The sequence below is a fragment of the Xenopus laevis genome, chromosome 1L, assembly GCF_017654675.1.
Source record: "Xenopus laevis strain J_2021 chromosome 1L, Xenopus_laevis_v10.1, whole genome shotgun sequence".
NCBI classification, from domain to species: domain Eukaryota; kingdom Metazoa; phylum Chordata; class Amphibia; order Anura; family Pipidae; genus Xenopus; species Xenopus laevis.
This window is the reverse complement of record NC_054371.1, coordinates 193,209,875-193,237,129: the sequence shown is the minus strand read 5'-3', so window position 1 is coordinate 193,237,129 and position 27,255 is coordinate 193,209,875. Positions and strand designations below refer to the sequence as shown.

The following is a 27,255-nucleotide window of genomic DNA, read 5'->3' as shown; positions in this document are numbered from 1 at the left end:
CGGAAGCAACGTATGATTATACTACTACTAATGAGCTAAATAAGCCACTCTACAAAAAATTGTAATCATTTTGTAGCTGTAGCAATGTCCTCCTGCAGGATAAGAAATCTGCTCTGATCCTCTGATTACGAAAAGAAATTCAACGAAAAGAAATTCACTGGCACTCAGGTAATGCTCCCAGGGTGAAACCCTTGCTTTAAATTTATTTAATGCGGCATGCCACATAAAATTTAAAGCAAGGGTTTCACCCTGCTAGCATTACCTGAGTGCCAGTGAATTTCTTTTCGTTGGACTGTTGAGGGGTTGGCCGATCCCCTATTTCGCTGGGCACCAGGGATTCGAGTTCCAGGAGGGCCAGGGTGTGCGTTTGTAATTTGGATAATCTGATCCTCTGATTAGACAGCCAGCAGCACTCCTGCCTACTAAACAGATGGCAGCCAATCAGAAATTAGCCCTCTGTTCAGGATGCCCTTTAGCTAGAGGATCAAAATGCAATTCCTTGAAGGAGGGAAGAAGCCACTGGATTATAAAATCCTTAAAAAGAAAAAATGAAAGCATACTATGAAGTCTTGCAGTTTAGATATCATTTAATAAAAAAAAAAACTAGCTGTTTTTCTACAGACACAAATATACAAAAAAATACAAATACAATGGAAGATTGATTCAGCAAGTCCTGTGAGTGCCGTTCTTCTATATTGCTTCTGTTGTTTCTTAGCTCGGGCACCCAGGTGGAACAACTGTCTATGGTGTGCACCTATCTCTCTCTATTTCTCTCAATCCTATTTATATGTATGGATATATATGAAGTATGCTGTTACAGACTACTTTAAAACATTAATTGGTGTAAACTTACTAAGATTGGTCCTCTGAGCACTTTTGTAATCTACATTAATTTTCTATTTTTTGTGTTTTCTGAAATATTAGCAGTTTTACACAGTTTTATACTATTGTCAGGTGCAACACTTCCTCTATTCGGTTAGAACTCAAGTTTCTGACTCTCAGTTGAGCCAAAAGCCTATAAGCAGTCTAAAATACCAATATATCAGAAATAAATGTAAATAGCAAAATTGCTCAAGAATCACTCTAAGTTTATTTATTTTTTGGGTTTAAATCACCTTTAGTGCTGTCTGTTATACTGTGGAGGCAACCTCAGCAGTAGCCCAAGAGACCCAATGGGAGTTTCACCTCTATATTTGCATTTGGAGCTTTATTCAGCAAAGGCTGACATACTACTTATATCTGCAGCTTGTTGGACACAGTGTGACTTCTAGGTCTAACGACTACCTAATATACTACATTTATAAAACTCAAAACATGTACTAAATATCCATATCATTTTCTGTGAACCACTGATATTTAGTACAGGTGGGACCTGTTATCCAGAATGCTCTAGACCTGAAGTTTTCCAGATAAGTGATCTTTCTGTAATTTGTGTCTCCAAATATATTTACTTATTAAATGCAACAAGACCAATGTTTCTCTTAACATAGTATCTATTTTTTACCTTTCTGTGCATATGTAGTTTTACCTTTCTGTGCTCTGCATTAGACAACACACACCAGAGGGGATTGGGGCAGGTGTTTATTAAAGCTAAATGCTAATAAAGTCAAAGCAAACCACAGTACATTCCTGTAATATCCCCTGTATGTAAGCATGAGTTGTATGTAAGTCAGGTGTATGTAACTCAAGAACTCTCTGTACTTTTAACCGTTTTACTGTTAGCAATGTACATTTCTGCATTCCATTTTAAACTAATTTCTAAAGATTTTATTTTGGGATAAAAGCATACTCCGAAGAATACAGAGATGCAGCAATGAATTTTGCACTTAAGTAAATAATATATTTATATGTGTTCCATAGCCTTACTTTAACTGGTACAATAAAACACAAAAAAAAACAATTTTGAAAATCCACTAATACTTGAGAATCTTGAGAACAAATAAATAAGAAAGACTGCTAAATGTAAGAGAATAAAAAGAAAAAGACTTAGGTTTGGCCTGTCCTGGAGATGCTGTGACTGTTTCAGAATCTGATGTTTCATTTATAGTTATAAATGGCATCAGCTAAGATATGTTAAATTAACTTCTTTGAAATACAAAGCCTTTAGTTAAATTAGGAACATTTTTTAAAAGCAACAAGTTTTGCCTACCATTATATTAATGCCTTCAATTTTTTCCAGTCTGCTGTTAAATTGCACATATAATTATCTCAGGAGAAATCATTAAGTCTACTCTCTTTCTAATTTGATTAGCTCTTTAAGGCAGAATTTGTTTAACTTTTATCCCAGTTAGTCTTCCATTAAATCTAGGTATACTTCTATTTACTTTCCCAGTGGCACAGGAGCAAGTTTCATAGAATTCAGGACTTTAAATTTCAGTACATTTCCAGCAAAAAAACAGAGACCAAAATGACTTCATGTTCACGTTCATTTTGAAGATAAAATATACATAGGGTAAAAACTGGGTAAATAGATAGGCAATGCAAAATAAAAAATGTTTCTAATATAGTTAGCCAAATATGTAATGTATAAAGTCTGGATTGACTGGATGTCTAACATAACAGAATAGAACACAACTTCCTGCTTTTCAGCTCTCTAACTCTGAGTTAGTCAGCGACTTGAAGGGGGCCCACATGGGATATAACTATTCAGTGAGTTTGCAATTGATCCTCAGCAATCAGCTCAGATTCAAAAGCAACAGGTATGACCCATGTGACCTCCCTCAAGTCACCGATTGGTTACTGCTTGGTAACCAGTCAGTGGAAGCCAAGAGAGCTGAAAAGCAGGAAGTAGTGTTGTGGCTATTATGTTACACTTCCGGTCACTTCAGCCTTTATACATTACATTTTTGCCTAACTAACTATATTAGAAACATGTTTTATTTTGCACAGCCTATCTATTTACCCAGTTTTTATTTTTATACTGAACAATTCCTTTAACAATATCAAACCACAAACATTTTACAAGGAAGTGTCAGAGGGATCTGCTTATCATACTTAACAGCAAATAGTTGGACAAGCTACTTAAAGCCCCTCAAAAATATGTTTAAATAAATTGCAAACTCAAAAAATGAAATAACACTGTAATGTGGTAGATACAACACAGGATAAACACACTATCCGTCCAACCAATAAGTGCTGAAGGGGATGCAATCAAAATGCAGGCATACATTATATATATGCCGGGGGTGCATCAAAATACAAGAACTGTGGTAACAAAAATAACATTTAAAAAAATATCTGACCTTCATTGGAACAAATAATAAATGATAAATTGCTCACAGGACTCTATAAACCAATGGCCACTATAACTATATTTCACTCTGTTAACTGAGTCATTGGCATGAGTCATTTTTTGTTAATTACCTCCCAGACGAATTGTGAGTATATTCAAATTTTTTAGAGTAAAAAAAAAAAAAAATCACAAATTTGAAAATCAACCTTTGATAAATGGGCCTCTAGATGTCATGCGCACAGTTTCCTTTGTTAATTTATTTTCTTACTTTTTAGTGTGCATGATAGCTGTATGGTAACTATGAAAACTAAAAAATTGACAATATAGACAGGAGATGTTGCACCATCTCAATGCAAGATTTTCAGACAACGTGTGGTGGGATTTCTACTATGTGTACTTCCTGCTTTGTATGCTTTTATGTGCATTGAGGAAGGGAATAGTATTTTCCCAAAATGTCAGCATAAAACCTCTAAAGCTTTTTGATGCAGAATTACCATAAACCGTGCCTTTTTTTCTTTGGGTTGATATGATGGACTATGGTAACTATGGTAAATTGTGCATTTACAACATATCTGAAATCAATAGCACTAGGAAAACTGAAAATTATAATAAAAGCTGTCATATGTGAGTGTATATTTTTGGTCTTTTTCTTGGGGGCAGGAATTTAAAAGAGAACTATCCAGAAAATTTATTATAAATTTCATCATACTGAAATTAGAAACTTTCTTAATAAAACCAATTAATAATTCTGTACCATTTCTGAAATAATGAAGTTACTCTTCACTCCCCCTCTCAGCAGAGGTTTCTCATTCTCTCTTCATGCAGGAGTTGGGAGTTCATTTTGTATGACAGTTAATTCCAATATATCTTATAGGGGAGATCTTTTTGCATGGAAGATGTATCAAAGCTCACTCTTTTAAAATCACCAAAAATTCTGTCTACGTGCAGGATTTGTCCAAATACAGTTTTTTTTGTTAGATTTTGATTATACTGGAATCAGTTATTTGAGTTAGCTATAATGCATCTGCTAGGAAAGGGATCTAAAAGATATATTGGATCTAACGCTCAATGAAAATCTGACACTCACTCCTGCAAGAAGACAGAATGAAGAGAAACAGATACAGAATGTTTAATTGATTGTATTGAGAAAGTTTATTATTTCAGTATGATGAAGCTTACATACAATTTTCATTTTTTTAATTGTTCCCCTTTAAATTTAAATAGTCCATTTACATTTATCTTGTAATGTTTACCTAATGCACTGACAGTTCTTCAGTCTACCCATGATAGTACTAGAGTTTCTTAAGCTTAGGAAAACAAACAAAAAAATGTATGGTTGTTGCTTTTGTAAAGGCTGAAAAGTAGTAAGAAATCATGTTCATCTAGAATGCCTTCTACCCAACGAAATCCTGAAGCAATTGCAACTGAAGTTACAGTGGTTGAAAAAAACACAAAGGCAGAAGAAGTATTCAGTATCTTACATTTTCAGTTAAATGAAGAATGTTTTCGATTGGTGGACAGACTTGTAAAGCTTCACCCTGTATGAAAGCCTCCTTTTGTATAATCTAGAAATGTCCCTGGTATAGATGTTAAAGGGACAGTATACCCCCTTGTTCAACATGAGTTTACTGGATAGGGCTTGTGCTGAACATACACTTTGCCTATTGTTTTAACCATGAAAATTATTTTCTTAATGATCTACCTTGTTAGGACCAAACATGGAGCAGCTTCAATCGTCATGCTTGCCCTGTTTAGCTTAAGAAATAACACAAGACCTTTGTATTGTATCCATGCTGAAGAAAGGGCTATACTGCCCCTTTAAGGCACACGTGATCCTGCTGTGCATTTTAAGACCTTGAAAAAGTGCCAATCTGCAGATAAGGGCAAATAATATTAAAGTATAAATAATACAGAGAATACATTTTATGATTTCTTACTTGACTTTATTAGCAATTTTAACATCTCTAAGGCCAACTGATTTTATTAGATTGTAGTGTTCATTTTAATATAACTATTTTTGCACCAATCTTTGAGAACATACATTACCAGCCTAATAAAACAGTTTATTTGAATATGTTGTCACTTTAAAAAATGAAAAACGATTTAATATGAATCCACTCACAATTTTAACAGGTAATTCTAAATATGCAAGGATGGCCATGACAAAGAGCATATATAATGTTTTTCAATGCCAAGGCTTGCAAACTCGTGCTTTGTATGTGACATTCACAGGCTGTTGGCAGTTGTAGAGAAGTCACCACATCTGTAACTCACATACTGATTAATGATTCCTTCAAAATTTTCTTTGCCGTTGTTTGAGCTTCACTAGTTTGCGTGCCCTTAAGTGCAGATCTATTCAAAGTATGTCAAATGAAAAGAATTATACCTGCCTTACTCAAACTCACAAAACAAAAGCTACTGATACATTGCACAATACATTTCATGGCCTTTGGCACCACTAGTAATAACGCAGAGCACACGCTCAATATGCTTATGAGGACAAGTGTAAATCCATGTAAATGTAGACAAAAGACTTGAATGCATGGTGAATTTAGTTTTGGCATAACTACTCAATCTAACTCCTGTCATAAAAATGCATCCCCAATTGCATGTAGCAATCCGTCACCTTTCCAAATGAATAGTTAAAAAACCATCCTGAAAAGAACATTATAATCAGACTGACCATTTTTCTTTATTTAAAGTGTGAGAAAAGAACTACCCTGTCCTTGAATCCATCAGTCCACAAGGTGTTATGGGGGCATCAAATATTATTTGCAACACATTAATATGAATTGCTACTTTATTATAGATATGGGACCTATTGACCAGAATGCGTGGGATCTGGTGTTTTCCATATAAGGGATATTTCTGTAATTTGGATCTTCCTACCCTAAGCCTACTAAAAAAATATTTAAACATCTATTAAATCAAATGGAATGGTTTTGCCTCCACTAATGATTAATTATATCTTAGTTGAGCTCAAATACAAGGTACTATTTCATTATTGCAAACAGAATGGAAATCATTTTTCTAGACAAAGGAACTCTGTTTAATATGTTGTGGAGCAGTGGTAAGATTACATACTATTGGGGGAAAATTCTAGATGTCTTGGAGGCACTGCTACAAATCACAATTCCCAACAGCCAAGATATGCATATTGGCTATAGTACAAGAGTTAAAACTAAATCAATACCAGTCACGTTTTCTCCTACAGGCATTGGAATTGGCAAAGAGACTAATTACTAGAGATGCCTTGCCCCGCCCTCCTTCCCTAATTGGAAGAGGGTGATGTAGGACACCTGCAGCACAGAGCAACTAATGTACACTAAAAGGGGAGCTCTCACCAAATACCATAAAATACGTGGCCCTTGGTTGGATAGATACCCCCTGCATCCACAACAACCTACTGTGTGGTAGGACTCAAGAGCTAATAATTGTGCATAAGCTTGTTATACTGTACTGTCAAAACTAATACGGTATATCTATGTTAATAAAAGCGGTACACTCTGGATTAATAGTAATATGAACAATGACTGTCAAATATATGTATATAATACACAAAAGCCATGAATATCTTGTAAATGATATCCTTTTAAACGGTGAGTACTGATGTCATCAGTTATAAACGGAGAGTAGTGGTAATTTCTGTCACATGACTCACTGAAATTTGTGTTTTATATTAAAGTACCCTCTGATGCAAAATATGAGGATATTAGAAGTCACCTTGGAGTGCCATGACCTGTATAAAAACACTCGACCTTCGGCCTCATGTTTTTATATGGTCACAAAACTCCTCGGTATCTTATAATATCCTTATAATTTACATGAGGGGGTACTTTATTGACTATATACAGTATCTGTATGTACTCATGCAATTATTGTCTGAAAACAAACCAACCATTGTTACTGGCAAACTGAATTGTATCATGCTTACTCTTTCTTTTCTGTATATATGTTTTTTTTTTAAACTTAATAAACTACCCGAATCTAAAAAAAAAAAGTGGTGTCTATGGGAGATGGCCTTCCTGTAACTCGAAGCATTCCGGATAACGAGTTTCCGGATAATAATATTGCCAAGTGTTTTCCGGATCTTTCTGTATGTTGGATCGTCATACCTTAAGCCTACTAAAGAATTATTTAAAAATGTATTCAACCAAATGGAATTGTTTTGCCTCCACTAATGATTAATTATATCTTAGTTGAACTAAAATACAAGGTACTATTTCATTATTACAGAGAGAAAGAAAATCATTTTTAGAAATTTTAATTATTTGATTAAAGTGGAGTCTATGGGAGAGGACGTTCCCGTAATTCGAAGCTTTCTGGATAACGAGTTTCCTGATAATAATACTGCCAAGTTGCTTAAGGTGTTAAAACTCAGGAAAATTATTTGCTCAGTTGGATATGACCCCTATACTTTTGTTCAGCAGAGGACTGCTGAATTTAGCCTTTTATATGCATAGTGCTCCATTTACAAAAATGATGATGAAGCATTGTACTCATTATGCAGTAACAGATCTGCATTATGTGGCAGTGAAAATGATGAGGCCAACTTGGCACACAAAGCTTTGGAACTGAGAAATGAGAAGTTTTCTTAGGAAAACAAATTCTCTATGTACTTTCCTTTTTTTTCTGCAGAAGTAACACTTTACCTCTCATTGAAAGGGTATTTAAACATCAGGTCTTCAATGTTTTAGAAAGTTATTAGTGACTAGCAAGACTTTATTCACTAAAAACTGACTAAGTGTATGAAATCTGTTTTATAAATGCAGATTATTATAGATGCATGTTTCATGTACCTCCTTAAATATTCCTAAACCAAAAGACTCGTAGTGTTATACTAATTGTACCATGTCTAAAAATAAATGAAAATAAAGTGCTCCTTTATAAGTTACATGGCATATTATGCAGCAGTATATTTTTGGAGCTGTAATAGTAGAGATAATAAGGGGGTTATTTACTAAAACTCAAATTTATCTCATATTTTTATTAAACCAAACTCAACCAAACTGCTATCCACAATTTACTTTTTTATGGTGGTGTGGCAAAAGATTTGATAAAATCAAGCAAAAATGTGAATCGTGTACATTTTTTGGATTTGATGCCCGAATCGCTTGATTATCACCGAAAACCCCAATTTTTTCGGATTATCAGACAAAACCCAGAGCAGATTACAATATCTTCAAATTGTAAAAGGGACATCTGCCATTAACTTTTACATGACCTCAGCAGGTTTGAGATGGCGGATTTTCGGAGTCAGATTTTTAGCAACTTTGGGGTTTAATAAATCACTAAAAATTTTAGGGTTTTTTCCCCAAAAACCTCGACCTGAACTAAAAACAAGGTTTAGTTAATAACCCACTAAGTGTCAAAACTGGAAAAAAAAAAAGCTCAATATCTGTTTTTACACATCAACAAAAAATGTAATAGGATTTCTTGTGATGTGTATTATTTATGGATAATATGGATGAGCATATTAAATTATAATTTGCAGAGTAATGCAATGCAGTAAACTACATTTAGTATGCAATTTATTAGCCAAGTCAAGTTTGAGTGTTTTTTTCATTAGAAAAACCAAAGTGAAAAACACAAAAATATTTGAGTATATTCTTCACAAACTTGAGAATTTTAATTAATTTTTTTGGTCCCGGTTTATTAAAAAAATTTGAGGTTTTCAGTCTCATTGATGAGACTCTTGCTTGTGCTTGTCTGCAAACAAAAGTATTCACCACTATTTTGTCCAAATTTTTTCTTAAATAAGCTAGTGCTTGAGAAAAAATGCAATTAAGGAAAAAAAGGTTTCCCATTTGGCACTTCCCCCTCCCCTATAATATAGTTTTTCCCCCAAACTTAAAGAACTGATAAATCAGCCTTATACAAGTATTACAAACGTAATGAATATATGCAGCCACCAATGAGCTTTCCTCCTAGGCTTCAGCATGTAATGTATTGGTGTAAATTTGCCTCAAGTACCCTGAATCCTAAGGATGTGCACTGCACAGGGGCTGGGAGAAGCTGGGCTAAACTAGTGGAATCCAAGAGGCAAGCAAAAGGGATGTCACACCTATTAAACAGCACGGGGGGAATGTAATTAAAGTCGCAAAGAGAAAAACAATTCGAATAACAATGCACATCTCGCAATGTAATATTGTTCCTTAAACTGTTATTGCATTGCGAACTTTAATTGTGCACTCTTAAGAAGTGCTTGAAGGTGTCATAATCTTTTGGAGCAAACATAAAACTTTTTCAGTGAGAAGTTTTATTACATTTACTGCACATTGGCACAAACTATAAAATGCCCAAATGGTCTTCCCCTGTCGGAAGTGGTCGCTAAACTGTTTCCGGGTTCGCAAGAGCTATATTAAATTCGAGCAAAGCAAAAATTCGCATTGTGAATAGTTTTTCTGTTACTGACTTTTATTACATTCCCCTGCACATGTTTATATATGTTTCAAGGACAAAACATGAGTCAATGGGGAGTGCCATTCATAGGAAACCCCCCATGACTGTAATTGTTTACCCCAGGTTGCCACTTCTTTAAAGGGCACTGGTTTGGAGTAGTGTACTGCAGGGTAGGCTATTGCCATCTTCCCAGGCATTCCCTGCACCTTGGACTGGCCTACCATAAAATGCAGTTTTGAAAGAGCCTGAAACAGCCGTGGTTAATATTCCCCTTAAAGTCACAATTGTATGGCAAAAAGACAATGCAAATGATTATGAACTATAGTGCAATATAATATTAGAATTAAAAAATATACAGCATTTTTGTAAAAGTTAAAAACAGTTTATAATAAATAGTGGAGATTAAAAGAAGTACCTCTTCTCTAGCAATGCCTGGAAGGTCAGTGGATGCACAGAGAAACAGCATGATACCAATGAAGGCCAATCAATAGGAGTGTGCTGTTGACCAACACAAAGAATTCTCCATTAGTCTTTAATAATTTATAGATCATAACAATTATAATCAGTACGTTTTGATCAAAGTTTGTTAATGACTACAGTTAAAAATTCAAAACATATAATGCATACACCATCATTATACAATACAAGCAATACAAATGAACATTTTTTGTTATAAGGTGCTATAAGTATTGACAAATAGTTACCCTTATAAGCAGTTGTTGGGTATTACTGTGCATAGTGGGAGTAGGACCATTTATTGGGTCGATACAGAGGTGTGAAGGAAAAGAAAAGGTACAGTAGATAGTATGACAAGTGACTAGTATGACAAGTGTACTGAACTTCTACTTGTTGATGTTGTATAAGAATTGAACAGATTATATGGCCAGTATGATAAAGGTTTCAAAATGAGTAACATGATTGCTGTCAAAACCTTTTAGGATTCAAACCCTGGACTGTATTTTAAACAGCAATTTGCATTTTCTCAACTAATTATTATAACATTACCTATTTGACTGACTGCAATTCCACATGACATGACATCAATACACTACTAGCCATGCTCTACAGAACATAGATTTGTAATACAGTGGATATTTTACTTATTTTACCTCACTTAGAGCACCTGATGCAGGCAGAGTAAAACTGTGCAGAGGGTTGAACTTTGAAAGCTGGTCTTCTCCACTAGTCAAGGTCAACTGGAAATGTCTGGACTGTGATGAGATCTCATCAGGTTCCTGTGTAGTGAACTCTGCGTTCAGATACTCCTACAGGGAAATATATGAATTCATGGAATTTGATGGATATAGAAATTAAAAGACCAGTAACACCAAAACAATGCAAAGCATCTATACATTATAAAAATGTTTTCTTTAAAGTCCATTTTATTTTTATCTGCTATCATGTTTGCAGAAGTCTTTGACGATTATATTAAAGACGTTCAGGCACGTTGAAAAGGGGACAGCATAAACAGGGGGAGTGGGTAAAATATATGCATTTATTAGCCCCAAGTTAAAGAGGACAGGGTTTGGGGAAGTGTGTGTAATACATGACTGACCCCTTTTGGACCCATCCTGTTCCATTTGATTTAGGCTTAGAGAATCTCCTGGGACCCTAGCAAATGGAATATGGGTAGAGATATTAAGGAAATCGACCCACAGATACAGGACCCCCCCCCCAATGATTATCAGTCTTCACTACAACCAAGTTAAGTTTTAGTTGACAGTCCATGGGACAGGGGGACTCTTGTTACCCACTGTCACCATGCTTGGTGATGTACCAGGTTGAATGCAGCACTCCTCCTGATGTTTTCACATTTTAAAATGTAAAAGCACACATTATTAGATTACTATCTACTGTAGATAAGTAACTTAAAATAACATATGGTCAATAAATGTGATTGGATAATACAATTCATCCAGGACTTTTCAGTATTCAGTTGTATGAAATTAGATAAAACGTGAAAAACTGGCTGTGCAAAAAATGTAATTTTGTAATTTGAATGCATGTAACTGCTCAATACTGATTACTGGCAACACCAAATTGGTTGGATTAGCTTGCTAAGCCTTGAACTTCATAGGCAGGTGTGTCCAATCATGAGAAAAGGCACGGTATTTACAGTAAGGTGGCCAATTGCAAGTTGTGCTTCTGTTTGATTCTCTTCAGAACAGTGACAGCATGGGATCCTCAAAGCAACTGTCAAAAGCTCTGAAAACAAAGATTGTTCAGTATCATGGTTTAGGGGAAGGCTACAAAAAGCTATCTCAGAGGTTTAAACTGTCAGTTTCAACTGTAAGGCATGCTATCAAGAAATGGAAAGCCACAGGCACAGTTGCTGTAAAACCCAGGTTTGGCAGCCAAGAAAAATACAGGAGCAGTATATGCGGAGGATTGTGAGAATGGTTACAGACAACCCAAAGATCACCTCCAAAAACCTGTAAGAACATCTTGCTGCAGATGTGTACCTACAATTCAGTGCAATTTGCACAAAGAACATCTGTATGGCAGGGTGATGAGAAAGAAGCCATTTCTGCACTCACACCACAGACAGAGTTGCTTGTTGTATGCAAAAGCTCATTTAGACAAGTCACAGTCATTTTGGAACAACGTGCTTTGAATTGATGAGACAAAAATTGAGTTATCTGGTCATATCAAAAAGCACTTTGCATGGTGGAAGAAGAACACCGCATTCCAAGAAAAACACCTGCTACCTACTGTCAAATTTGGTGGAGGTTGCATCATGCTGTGAAACTGTGTTGCTAGTTCAGGGACTGGGACCCTTGTTAAAGTTGAGGGTCAGATGAATTCAACCCACGATGAACATATTCTTCAGGATAATGTTCAAGCATCAGTCACAAAGTTGAAGTTACGCAGGGGTTGGATATTCCAACAAGACAATGACCCTAAACACACTTTGAAATCTACAAAGGCATTTATGCAGAGGGAGAAATACAATATTTTGGAATGGCCGTCACAGTCCTCTGACTTGAATATCATCGAAAACCTATGGGATGGTTTGAAGCAGGCTGCCCATGCTCGGCTCGGCAACGGGAGAGATTTTGTATGGACAATGGTCAAAAATACCGCCATCCAGAATCCAGACACTCATCAAAGGCTATAGGAGGCATCTAGAGGCTGTTACATTTGCAAAAGGAGGCTCAACTTAGTATTGATGTAATATCTCTGTTGGGGTTCCCAAATGTACAAAACGCCAAGCAATTACAGCAGAAGTTCATTGTCTTATAATTGAACTTACAGTCTGTAAGTAGATGAAATCTTTGTTGCATTAACACATTAACAAGCGCTGTGCAAGAAAGGCCTCCTGCATTGCACTGGACTCCACATACCCCTCACACGGACTGTTCACACTGCACCCATCCGGCAGACACTTTCGCAGTATTAAAGCCCGATTAACCAGGCTGCACGAAAGCTTTTTTCCCACAAGTGATCAGACTCCACAACTCACTGCCTGCCTTCCCACTACATTCCAGACACACTTGAACTATTAACTTGACTTTTCTTTACACACCTGGACTACCTCAGAGACACTCTGATATCTGTACTAGCTGGAGTCACCTCGTCTCGTCTCACTGTGTATTCGTATACTGCTGAGATGACAATAAAGTTTACTTTGACTTTGACATTTAGTGCAATTAGTCAGTCTGTTGCTCTAACACGGTTTTTAAGCAACAATATCTGAAATATGATTGTTGAGTCAGCCTATTGGGATTTTAAGCCAGAGTCCCATGCTACACACATTTCTTTTATACCTAGGCCTTTACATGTTTTGGCTAGGATTGATCAAGCAGTGGTAAAAAATGTTGTTAGAAAGTTCCTATAAATCCTGTTTCTCTCTGTGGACTCTCCTTTGATAAATAAATGCCGGTCATGATCTTTTGTGTTTGGCATTAGAAAAGCAGTAGAAGTAAAATCTTCTAGCTAAATCATCGCAACAGAATTTTAGGAGGTAAAAGGTTAAAAAAATTGTTTTCATGAAAGCAAATGCAATTCTAAAAGCATAAAAAAGAGATAATCACAGCACTCCTTCATAGACCTCCCCTTCATCTACTATATATATATCAGAGATCGCTTATTAAGAGTTTTTTTTAACCAATGTTCACAGTCCTAGTATAAATGTTACATAGTTTATGTCTATGTATGCTCTGTGTTCCCACAAAAACAGCTCAGGATATTCAGATGATAGTATACATGATGTTACAGTAAGCAAGACAGTTCTCCTTACCATTTTAATACCATACTTACATAAAGGCAAATAGTAGCAATCTTTTCATTAGTTACCCAGCTCAAATTTTTCTTCTGAGTGTTACCTGGTTGGTTAAGTATCTAGATGACGATGCCATGATGTCTGATAAACTAAAAATAAACTAGAATGCATGACGACCTTTCATATTTCTTAGAGTGGGCAAGGCACACTGTAGCATCTGATTCATGCCAGCAGCTGTAGAGGAGTCTAAGTCTGCTGGGTAACTAATAAAAAGATTGCTATTATTTGCTTTTATGTAGGTTGCCAATATATTATGTGTGGGGGTATGAACCTGCTATAATCTATGTTTAATCTCCTGGAGGGAAAGTGGTATGAGAAGTGGTTTAACGTGGTGTATGCGTCACCTGGATATCCTGAATTCCGTCTTAATTTTTTATGGTTTTCACATTATTTAGTGGCTTTCCTGTTTAGAATTTCGTCAGGAGATCTATTGATTTTGAAACTTTATAAAAGAATTAGCTGCTCCAGAGATGATTTAAGTGACTCATAAGAAAAGGTGTGTGGGTGTCTGTATACATATAATCCATTCATTCTAAATAATTCTAATCACTTTGCAGAGATCTGTTCTCACTTTGATATTAAGGAGTCTATTGATGAGTGTCAAAAAACAAAATCAAATAAAAACAAACGAATTTAAAGTCCTACAACAATAAAACATTGGAAATGGTTAGCATGGCTGCCTTGTAGAGCTGAGGAACTGGGTTTGATTCTAGCTAGGGCACCATATGCAAGGAGTTTCTATGATCTCCCTGTGTGGGTTTTCTCCAGGTACTCCAGGTTCCTCCCAGCTCCTGATGAAATTTACCATCCTTTGTTTGCGTTAACTAGTTAACTAAAGCCCTACGAAGGATTAAACTCCATAGTAAGTAACATTCATATGACTGTACAGTACAGACAGTAACCTACATGAATATGTAAGAATGAATAGTATGAGGCATTTGGCGTACATATTGCTCTCTGATACATGCATACAACAATATCACAACTGCTGTATTATTCTAGCCATATATTAGCTACATATTAGCGACATAGGACAATTTTGAAATGCTGCAGTAAACATGAAAACCTTGCAAAATGAACTTTTACATGGAAGTAGAACAAGCAATATGAAACTTGCAGTAGTGAATTATGCTGAATTTTGCTACTGCCTTTAGAAATTATTAAGTATTTGATGAATGCTAAGCTGCCAGCACAAAATGCCTCAACCCAATACACACCTAATTGCTCGGCAAAAAGGCAGTTTCCCTACCTCATTGAGCTGGATGATGTGATAAATTTGCCTCAGGTACTTGCTGCCACCTGGTTTGTGGCAGATATCCAGGACCATCATGTTTATTCTCTGCTCAGTCAATTCAAGCTCGCTGTCTTGGTCTTTTAATACTGAGCTGTCTTCTTGCATTGCAGAGCCACTAGGAAAGACAAAGTATGCCACATTACGTATTTCTAATTCAACAATGCACAATAAAATCATTTAGGACTCCTCTTAAAAAGCACTTTCTGCAGGCGGTTCGCAGGAATAAAACGGCAGTGCTACTTTACACACCATGCAACATCCGATACTCAAACAGTAATCACCATTCCCTGTTCATTTTCTTTTTTCCTTAGTGAATGAATATCTGTGTGTTCCTAATACTGCCAAAATTACTATTATTACGAGAAAGGTAAAATTATTTTTCAAAGTGGAATATATGGAAATCACTGAAAAAGTAAGAATCTGTATTTTTTCATTAGTAAAATTGCATACTTTTCTAGTCATTTCCATCTATCGAACATTTAAAAGTCACTAATTTGGAACCAAAAATTGTAGATATTCTAGTAACAGCACACATTAAACCATTTTGCTATTTGACTAACAGTGAAGCAAAATGAGCTACTTAATCAATGGTAGACAACATATATTTTTACAATACAGAGGCACCCCATAACAGAAAGCTTAAGATTTGCGGCGTTAGCAGTACGGCTGCATAAAGTAGAACATACTTTTTGAAAGACTAAAAAATGAAGTTAAAAAAGAAAGATGGCAATATGTAGGATAATGTAGCAATGTGCAAATGCTATCAGGTTTTTGACAATGTAGGTATCAGGCCATAATAAATCAATATTCTTAATCAAATGTTAAACTATCAATACAGAATTCCATACTGAAGGACTTCACTTATATCAGTATTTGAATTATTAACCATTAAATACCACATGTAAGACTTCGTGTCAGAGACTTCATGTGCGCATATACGTTTAAGTCAGATCAGTGTGTTTAAAGGGATTGTTCACCTTTAAATGAACTTTTACATTTTTAACAAGTATTATGTAGAGAGTGATATTTTGCGACAATTTGTAAATTTTTTTATTATTTTTGGGTTTTGAGTTATTTAGCCTTTTTTTCAGCAGCTCTCAAGTTTGCCAGCAATATGGTTGCTGGGGCAAACTTACCCTAGCAGCCATGCATTGATTTGAATAAGAGACTAGAATATGAATAGGAGAGGGCCTGAAAGATGAATAATAAAAAATACCAGTTACCCGCATTTGAAAGCTGGAAAGAGTAAAAAAAAAAAAGGCAAATAATTCAAAACAGTTGTATTTTTTAGATTTTTTATTTGGGGTGAAAAAAAAAAACTTGAATATTTCGAGATTTAATATACTTAGGCTCTGGAAATAGCTCAAATCCAAAATACACCATCTACAACCTGTCGAGTCATGTAGGAGTCAATGGCAGAGGTCCCTTGAACTATTTGAAGATGTTAATAGCCTTCATGGTTTTTTTTCGGTGGGTTTTGACCAAAAACTCGATCAGTTCGAGCAATTGAAGTTTTTTGTAGCCGAAAACTTGATCATTTCTTTAGGCTTAAGAATTTAGTAAGGTGTTAGAGCTAAAGTTGAGCTCTAACATCCGATATCACATCATAGATGCAGATTGTATAAAGTAGCAACACACATTTGGAGGAACTGATAGATTTATCAAAGCTATACATGTTTTCAAAAAAAAAGTATCAGGTCATTAACCATTTTCCCTACTCTCAAGAAATTTTTTCCTGACAGCCAGAAAAATTGTGGGACAATCTTAAACTGAAAAATGCCCAGTTCAATATTCAGTGTATCTACCCTCAATGTTTAGTGTGCTTATTGCTTACAGAAAATACAAGCTCACATAGCAAACAAGCACATAGCAATATGCTACTGTAGGCAATATTTTAAACAATAATTCTTAGTCAAGTATATAAATGTGTCAGTTTTGCTGCTTGTTTTTCCCCTTATGTAAAAAAACCCAAACCAAGGGAAAGAAGTGCAATATCTATGAACTGACATGACTTCTCATTGTTTATAGAACAAGAGCACAGCTGGCAACTTTGATGAAAGGTAGACTGCTGAAAATTAGACTTACAAATCTACTATGGAGGTATTTGAATAAATTAATATGATCTATGGTTGTTCCATCTGAGGTTTTTGAAACAGCTACTGTGCCATTATTTTATGTGTTATATAATTAGATACAGTAAACACAAATGTGTTTCAGCAGAATTAGTACGACAATTTATGTTTCTTTCTTTTCATTGCAGAAAAACGACACTTTTAAATATGAGGATGACATTGAAAAAGTTGAGGGCCCTGTGACAAAGAAGTGTATCACCCAAATTGTATCCTTTCCTGTCCATCACTTTGCAGGTGAAGCAGATGATTGGATTCAGTCATTGCTATGATTAATGAGTTCCTCTCTGGATTTGGGACAGCCTATCAATCATGTCATTAGGGAGAATGTGCCCTGAAAGAGGCAGACCTCAGCCAAGGAATAACTGCATTCATCTTAATCTGTATATGCACCCAGCCAGCCAAGTCAGGGTCAGCATGATGAAAAACAATAATCTTCAACGCCACAAATTACTTTGCAAAGACAGACGTTTCCTTACTTTTTCAGCTTCATGTTCTGTACAATACAAGCCGACTGTTTACAGCCTGTGAGTTACTCTGAAGTGAAGGTTATATTAATGAATAGTAATGGGTTCAGGTAGTATATAAGACAGGCACAGCGTCCAGCTGCCAGTTTTTTCAAGGTAGTTTTTTTTCCCAAGTCAAAGTCATATCAAGGCACAGCAACTAAATGTGATATTTCATGATACTATTAAATGATCCAAATTTTGCTAAATTTGCACTGATGATTGGTGTACCTGAGCAATTCTTCATTCTGTTTCTGTGTTGGAGGGGTGGTATTTTTGCATTTAGTCGTAAGCTGAATTTTAACATGTATTTATGACTTTTTCTACTACTAACAGGTGCTTGAGTTTACCCAATTATAAACTGAAATTAAGGTATATGGTCCTGAAAATGTAACTGAAAATTAAAGTAAAGCTATTTTTAACTACCGAAGATGTGCTTCAATAGGCAATTATATTCTGACTGACACCTTTACAGCCCAAATGTATTACATCCTCTGTTCGTTTACTCCCAACCACTCAAAGGACCTCCCATGTGCTTCAAATGGCAACATGGTCATCACTTTGTCCCCACTATTTCAGCTTACTTCCATATTGAGAGGGTAAACACAAAAAAAATTAGATCTGGTATTTAGCAAGTAAGCTATGATTTTAATTCTTCTCCCAAAACAGTGGCTTGTTGCTTTTTCTAACGAGCAAAGATGTTCTGTTATCTGCAGTCCATATTTGTATAGAACTTTCTAGTTATAGCATCCCTGTTAATTATTCCGTGAATTGTAATATGTAAAATGTACATTTTGTAAAAAACAAAGCAATACATATTATAGATTATGTACTCAAGTCTATCATGACATTGCTTTATACAAAACAAAAGGAAAAACAAAAGCAGTGATAGATATAGCATCTGTATATCTAAACCATATCCAAACCTTATTATTTATTGTATAAATTCAATAGCTATTCAACATTTCACTTTTACCATTCACAAGAAAATGTATACCCTTTTCCTTTACCTTAAAGGAAAACTATACCCCCCAAACAATGTAGGTCTCTATTAAAAGATACTGAGTAAAACAGCTCATGTGTAAAACCCTGCTTCATGTAAATGAACCATATTCATAATAATATACTTTTCTAGTAGTATGTGCCATTGGGTAATCATAAATAGAAAATTTCCATTTTAAAAAAATAAGGGCCGCCCCCTGAGATCGTAAGATTCACTGTGCACACATACAAACCACATGTAAGGTCACATGAGCCAATTAACAGACAGAGTTCTACCTTTTGCTTCCTCACTTCTTCCTGTTACAGTTAGTGTTGTAGTATTTCTGGTCAGGTGATCTCTGAGGCAGCACAGATAGAGTCACGAAATGGTGGTTCAAGGCAAGAGATGTAAAAGGGCAATATTTATGTAAATATATATTCCAGTTTGGTAAGATTCTTTAATATATCATTCAATTTGATATAAATTATCTGTTGCTTAAGTATTCATTTTGAGGGTATAGTTTTCCTTTAAGGGCACAAAGTGCCTGGCCTGCAAAGAAATCAGCAAGTCCAAACCACTTAAATCACATGTATTTTCCACTTTTGCACCATGACATAATTCAAGGGGTTCAGACTAACCTAGTCTGACTGTGTTTAAACCTGAAGGAGTTTATACTGCATGCGTAGAAGAAGCAAAATCTTTTGAATCCACCAGCCAATTGCAGGATGTGCTAGAGTCAGCCTGAGGAATATCTATTTAGTATGCTAAAGGGTTAACCTGGGGTTATTTAACTCACTGCTGAACCTTTTACCTTCAGTTGCACAGTGAAATAAAATTAAGAAAGACCCCTTAGCTTGCTGTAACATCAACACCACCATAAACTTGGACAGGTCAAGAACATACTGTGGACAACAGGTGCTACACATCAATATACACTTCAATATTAGAAGACATTTACCTTAAATAGAATTAATTATTAGACACTATACTTGTTTGCTTACTGATATAATGCAACCAATACTAGAATAAGGCATAATTTATATTGATGTATATCTACAAACAGATCAACCAAAGCAGATTCCTTGGTTCATACATAACTGCATTTTTGTGCGAATAGTCTTTATGAGAGTGTTTAAAGTTTGCATTCTATAAATATAAAACCAGAAAAAATATCATTTATTTTAAAAACTTCATAGACTAATGCAGTTTTAAATTCATACATTAGTTATTGTATGTTTAATATTAAAAAAATACTTCATCTCACCTGTTGATGCTTAAACTTTTGGCTTTAAGGAACTGGTTTTCAATCCATTTTGGTGTCTTTTCCTCAATGATGTCAAAAACCTTTTGTGTTGCTTCTTTGTTATGCTCTGTTTTATTTCCTGCGATTCTTTGCAAACAATCACTAACTGCAGTCAGATTTTCCTTACACCACCTTGATAATATGTGACCAGTTGAATTTTCTATTGTGTTTCCATCATGTAGTATTTCACAGATAATATCAATCAGGTTCCAAACAAGTATTCCAGTCTTTACGGATTCCGAATATTGCTTTGATACTTTTCTCTCAGCCAGTGAATAGAAGTACTTTATTGGGGAAGGCACACATGCAATTACGGAAGGTAGTTTCCTGATTACAATAGATAGTGCTTCAGCAATCAGTTTCAAAGGACCTTCCATAAAAAGGAAAAAGAAGAACTGTTGATTTATTCTGTATGCTACTTATTTTTCACAAAATGCTGTTACACTATAGGATCAACTCCTTAGGGCAGGGGTCTCCAACCTTTTTTTTACCTGTGAGCTACATTCAAATGTAAACAATGTTGGAGAACAACATACTGTAAGTATACAAAAAATTCTTGGAAGGTGCCAAATATTGGCTGTGATTGGCTATTTGGTAGCCCCTATGTGGACTGGCAGCATACGGGAGGCTCTGTTTAGCAGTACACCTGTTTTTTATGCAACTAAAACTTGGAAATCAAAAATAAGCACCTGCTTTGAGCTCACTGGGAGCAACATCCAAGGGGTTTGTGAGCAGCATGTTGCTCACGAGCCACTGGTTGGGAATCACTGCCTTAGAAGATGGATGGGTGATGATAGATAGATAGATAGATTAAAAAAACTAAAAAAAATAAATAATTTAACTCAATAGGACTGTTTTGCCACCAATATGAATGCATGCAGCTTAGTAAGGATCAATTATAAATTACTGTTTTATTATTACAAAGGAAAAGGAAATTATTTATAAATTACAATTTTTTAAAATAATGGAGTCTATGGGAGATAGGCTTCCTGTAATTTGGAGCTTTCTGAATAACACATTCCATACCTGTATATACAGTAGATACAAACAAGAAATTATAGTGGAACCTGCTTCGTGTCTGCTGTTTGCAATGAAGAGTAACATTTGACCAACCCTGTCCACTGCAGGCTTTTATAGTGGTTAAAAGTGTAATTGAGCAGTACAAAGTACAGACAAGGAACAGTTTGCTCAACAGAGAATGGTTCTAATGTGAGCAGAGCTTTCTCACCATGCTGTCAATAATATTCACAGCTTATACTGATGAATTTAACAACCACATTTTCGTGAGCATTCATGTGTGAATACTGGTTGTCTATTTATGCTGCTGGTATTATGCTTCTATATGAAAGTTTTCAGCAGTATAAAGAGTTCTTGAGCTATACTCGTATTGCGACCTTAACTATTTGGTATTACAGTATTTAAAAATAAACCCTAAAAATAAACATGGCTAGAAATGCCATATTTTATACATTGATCCAGTCTTGCACCCCCAGTGGAGACCGGGCAGGGGACGGGGCTATGACATGGCAGGACGGGGCCGTGACATATAGGGGTGGGGCTTTGATGCGGTGACTGCCGTGTCAATCATGGGAAATCCTGCCCCGGTTTTCCTTATTTGGAAAAGCGGGCAGGAAGTTTGGACCTGGGCAGCCCTTCAAATACCGGGCTGTCTGGGTCAAAACCGGATAGGTGCCAACCCTAAATGTGCCTGTTATAACTATTGTCAATAGGTGCAAGTGCCTGCTCAGTGTGCTAGTAATAAAAATATTTTAGGGTCTCTTGATGCCGCACAGTTGGTTAAACATTTGTATATATAGTATCAAAGTATTTCAAAGATTTGTGGCATTAATATGTATGACGTTTAGTCCTCATATTTAGAAGCATTAAGAAAATATGTGAAAGGCAACTTTTCCGATGAATATTTAAAATTATGAAAAAAATGCAAAAAAAAAAGTTTAGAAAGGATTCGATTTTTTGTAATTATGATTAAGAAGTCGTATCTATGCTTTTTTAATTTTACAGGAAGTCCGCTTTGTAAAAATTTATAATCTGAAGTTTGTTTACGACTAATGTGTTTTTCATACATAAAACACATTTAGTCTGTTTTGTTCAGAGGTTGAAATTAAATAAAAATTGGATTGTAACGTACACATTTTTGGGGTCTTTAAATTGTATATCTTTCTGGTTTCCTATAAATATTTGGTGCCAATTTACTCATAATTTTCATCGTGCTCTATATACTGTATTATACTTTCGTATAATTACCTTGATAAATAAATGTAATAAATCATTTATACCTCAAAAACTATAAGTAAAATTATTGAAGCCTATTTCTGGGTACAAAAACTATTAAGCTGCTGAAATTATATTGCTTGGGCTTGGACAGCATGGTTGCATACAGCCATGACCAATTTAAAACTCTGCAAAGCTTTACAATTTCAGACACGTAGGCAGTTAATGCCATACTTTATTCTCCTTTTGGATAAGAGCTATTTATTTTGTAGTGTCTAATGGAATGTTTGCCTAACATTACATATTCATTGTGCATTAAGAGCTGAGAATATTAAGTACATCACTCATAAAATAGTTGGCTATGTTCAATGGTAAAACCGAAATATCTTTTAAAGCAAGCAGGTATAGAACACATAAACACAGCTATTACTGGCAATAATATAAATCTATACACTCTGGGTTAAGGGCACAAATCGTTTACACCATCAGAATGTAAATAGCTGAATTTAGCAATAAAAGAACATGCCTATTGGTTTAAATACATTCTCCTAAATTAAGGGCAAATAAGGGAAACGTGGTAGATTTAGAATGAACACGTGAATCATTGTGAAATGCAAATCTTTTCCTAGCACACCCTATCTTTATATTTAGCGAATGCTAAAATAAGTTTCATATTTTCATATCATATGTCAACAGATCAAATGGAATAAACATTCTAGCTAAAATTACATTTGCATGGAATAACACTGAGGCCCATTTATCAAAGGTTGAATTTCGAATTCATGTTAATTTTTTTTAATTCGAATATACTCACAATTCGACTGGGAGGTTATTTAAGAAAAAAATTGAATGTCTAATATTCGATCTAATGGTTCTGACTCGAAAATTTGAATCATATTCAATTTGTGCAAATTGAGTTTTTCTCCAAAAAAAAACTTGAATGGAAGGCTATTAACATCTCCAAATGGCTCAACGGACCTCTGCCATTGACTCGGCAGGTTTTAGGTGGCAAATATTCAAATTAGGACTGTTCCATGGTCAAGGTGTGATAAATCTCACATTCAAATTTAAATTCAATAGGCGGATTAAAATTAGAATGTGTGAATTCTGAAACTCTCAAATTCAAATTCGAATTTACTGTTCAGCCCATGATAAATCTGCCCCTATCTGTTACATATAGATGTATTTTTTTTACTCGGTACATATAGTCATGAATGAAAAATAGCTGTATTTAGAACACCAAGCATATGGCTTGTTTTTTGGACATTTCTGAGTGCCAGTTCAAACACTACAATTTTACATGGCTAGAGGTATGGGAGTATGGGAGGTACAGCAGATTTTAATTTATCTATTTATTTGGTTTTACAGTTCTGCTACAGCTATCCGCAGGAATAAAGTGAATTACCTTTCTCTGAAGCTTTCATTTTTGTTTTCTTTGCTGTAAACTTCCATTTTTCGGGGACAACATCAAGCAAAGTTTCAGGAATACTGTACTTATACATACAGGAGTTAGGACATTCTATGGGCTCCCTTGAAACAACAAATGAGGTCACTTGCTTCACTATACCTAGCACAGATTTCTTCAGGGTATTTTTCAAATATCCAATCACATGGGCCACAGATGCTCTGCAGGCTGCAAGAAAAATTAAATCTTAAGTTTAATTTACAAATATAATTATGCAAATCAGTTTTAATTCTGAGATTTTTAAAACCACCGATGTAAACAATGTCAGAAGACATTTTACTAACTGTACATTATAAAAGATCATGTAACATATATAATTACTACCTTATGTATAAAAATATTTGATTCTCAAAAACTTGATCGCATAAAATCATACAAAAACCCTCAATTACACTAAAGTCATAATACTCCTTAGCAAAATCTAAATTTTTTCCTGAAATTTTTTTAAATGGTTTGAATTTACCTTCTATACATGTATGCCAGTTTTTCACTGCCATTTTTTTTTCTGTACATTTTTTTTGTTTGATAAATCTTGAAAAAAACGTCATCTTTTATTGTCACAAACCACTCGATGTGTGATTAAAACTAATTGAATTATTTATAAAAGGTCAAATTTTAGAGCTATACATACATATATATGAGAGTTTTTTTAAACCTCGAATGAACTCACAACTCAAATGGTTTCTAATTTAAGAAAAAACGCAAATGGGAAAAATTAAAATCAGCGAGTTTGGGGTTCCGGGAAAAAAAAACTCGAATCACTTGAATTTTCGCGGGAAACCCACTGAAAAAACTTGAACATCATGAAGGCTATTAACATCTTCAAATGGTTCAAGAGACCTCTGCCATTGACTTCTACATTACCTTTTGACAATGGATGGAGGGCACACCAATCCAGCGAAAAATTCGAAATGACAAAATATGAGGTGCAGAAACCAGAAGTTACCCCTACATAAAGTAACACAATACAATACAGTTTGTCTATAGGTTCGCTAACTCCCAAATTCAAGACAAGAATGGTATATATAAAAGATAATGTTTTACTTTTATGCAAAATAGACAAAGGGAACAGTCCATTAACAAACGTTATGCATATACATCATACAACAGTACATATTAGATATACCACCCAATAGTGCAATAAAGAAAAAAAAAACAGATAACAAGGAGCGGATATACCTACCAAGAAAATGAGAATAGCCCCAACCTCCTTGACAAAGGCCTTGGTGCCGAAAAGTTGGGGCTATTCTCAGAAAGACCAGAAAGAGATATTTATTCTTACATTTGGTTTTAGCAGAGCTTTTTTGTATTCCACTGAACCCAGAGTGAAATACTGTTAAACAGGAGAAACATTATGGATCAGATCTTCTTATGTGCAATATGTGCAATAACAAAATACAGTGTTTTAACAGCATTTAATGTAATAATTTCTATACCAGGGTTCTCTACCAAAAAAATAAACAATTCTAAGCAACTTTAAAAGCAAAATATATAGCAGTGTGTAACAGAACTCAGTTTCCCTAAAGATGTTTTCATGAGTCAGAGCCAGGAATACAGAGAATATAAACACTAAGACAGATACTGCTTTCAGAAGTAATTATATTTGCAGATCATTTTCAAACGATTGATCATTTTTAATTTAAAATTTGCTTAGAACTGCATTTCCTTTTTTATTATGCAAAAAAAAAAACAACCTGGTTTTAGGTCAATGAGCCCTTTAAAAGAAGAGGCAAAAACTTGAAGGAAATTGACTTGAACCAGAATGCAAAATGCTACAAGCTAAAAAAGCCATCTGGGTTTTTATAAAATTTTTTATCTAAATCAGAAAATGTTTAATTCTTGTTTCTCTTCCATCACACTGAGTCATAATGCACAGCAAACTGGAGTTGAGCCTTTTTTTTTTGCATTTTATAGCTCTATGACAGCTGCTGCTTTTCAAACTGTACATCTCCGATAGACTTTTTCTGGCTTGCATACTACATGCAGATTGTAATGCTGGTCATTTTAGCAGCCATTCATAACAAAATCCTTGGATGACAGAATGTATGTATCTATCTAATAAGTGGTAAAAAATAAAATAAAATATTTTTTTATTTAAATAAAAAATAGAAGGCAAGCAGGTTATCCATCAAAATATCACAATTTTTTTTAATATTTATTTTAAATGTAAAAATTATCAAGAGAAAATTGTTTTAATATATATTTAATAGATAATAATACCACAACAAAATAAGGAATTATAAAAAAGGAATCTTAAGTCACACTCATCAGCTCTCTTAAATCTCATATTTCCAATAGCACCCGGAGAATTCTAAAACTGCTTCTAGGAGATAACAATTTAAGGATTATGGCCTTCCAGATGCCATATAAATTTCAACTATACAGTTATAATCTGTTTAGGACTTGCATCTAGACCAACTTAAGATGCATGGGGTACAGCAGGCACTCTGCTCCTAAGAAAGTTGTGAGCAAGTGACCAAAGGAAATTGTGAAAAGCATATTTTGTTATTTCATTTCTCCCCAGTAGGAGATATAAGCATTGTAAGACGTTTGATGTTGGTTCCTGGAAGCTGGAGGGCTTATGGAGCAGGTAGGCCAGACACTCACATACATAACATATTAAAATACTGAATTCCTTCATACCTGTAATGGAGCACAAGAAATCCCAAAGTTTCTCTTGATTCATGTAACTTTCCACAACAATACTCAACAATGTAGGTGTTAACGTGCAGTAGGCAAACACTGTAAGGATGATGTTGACCAGACATGGGTTACTTTCTGAATATTCATGATTGCGTTTTGCCATCTCGTGTACTGGAAAAAAAAAGTTAAATATCTTGGTTTTTGTATATAAAAAAAGAAAAAAAAACTGACGAAACTACAGATGAAGCATAAAGGCGGTCACAGCTGTTATATTTATATAAATCGAAAACTTAGAAACCTTGCCAAGTTGAATAAATCATGAAACTGTAGATGGAGTTTTGGTTATGCATCTAGCTAACTGTTCATAAAAATTAATTAATTAAAAATTTTTTAAAAATAATTAAAATTAATTAAAATTGTTCACTAAATTAATAAATGTTTAAAATAAAAAATACTATTTATTGGTCTATGAAAGAAAAATAGTTATCCACTGTGAAAAATATGGTAATAAAGGTTTCTAAGAAATGGTTCCCACCAGCCCCCTATTTCAGGGTCTTGTTCCCACGGGAACTGCATTTATATTGTGTTGTGGGTGTATTGTGTTGTGTTGTGGGTGTATTGAACATGAAGTGGACACTGTATTTATTTCTGGGGGCAATATGTAATTATATATGTTTGTATTTTCTTATTTATGTAGAGCTACTTATTTATGTAGAGCTACTAGTGCACATTAAAATAATAAAACTGAAGTGGGTAGAGATAGAAGTTAGGGACGGCACTCATAT

The 27,255-nt window shown here is 34.8% G+C and overlaps 1 protein-coding gene across 2 annotated transcripts in view; it reads right to left on the bottom strand.

Moving 5' to 3' along the window:
- kiaa0825.L (KIAA0825 L homeolog) overlaps positions 1-27,255 on the bottom strand; it is a 194,797-nt gene that overhangs the window by 91,617 nt on the left and 75,925 nt on the right. The window contains exons 14-20 of one of the 2 annotated variants that reach the window (XM_018264630.2): positions 26,471-26,641; positions 23,768-23,995; positions 20,092-20,500; positions 15,166-15,325; positions 10,744-10,899; positions 10,050-10,132; positions 5,154-5,584 (exon numbers count right to left, since the gene is read on the bottom strand). In XM_018264630.2, the coding sequence (XP_018120119.1) occupies positions 5,503-5,584; positions 10,050-10,132; positions 10,744-10,899; positions 15,166-15,325; positions 20,092-20,500; positions 23,768-23,995; positions 26,471-26,641 (1,289 nt within the window). In that variant the 3' untranslated portion in view covers positions 5,154-5,502. Of the gene's footprint in view, positions 1-5,153; positions 5,585-10,049; positions 10,133-10,743; positions 10,900-15,165; positions 15,326-20,091; positions 20,501-23,767; positions 23,996-26,470; positions 26,642-27,255 lie in introns of those variants that run through there. The other variant, XM_018264625.2, reaches the window with a different exon arrangement.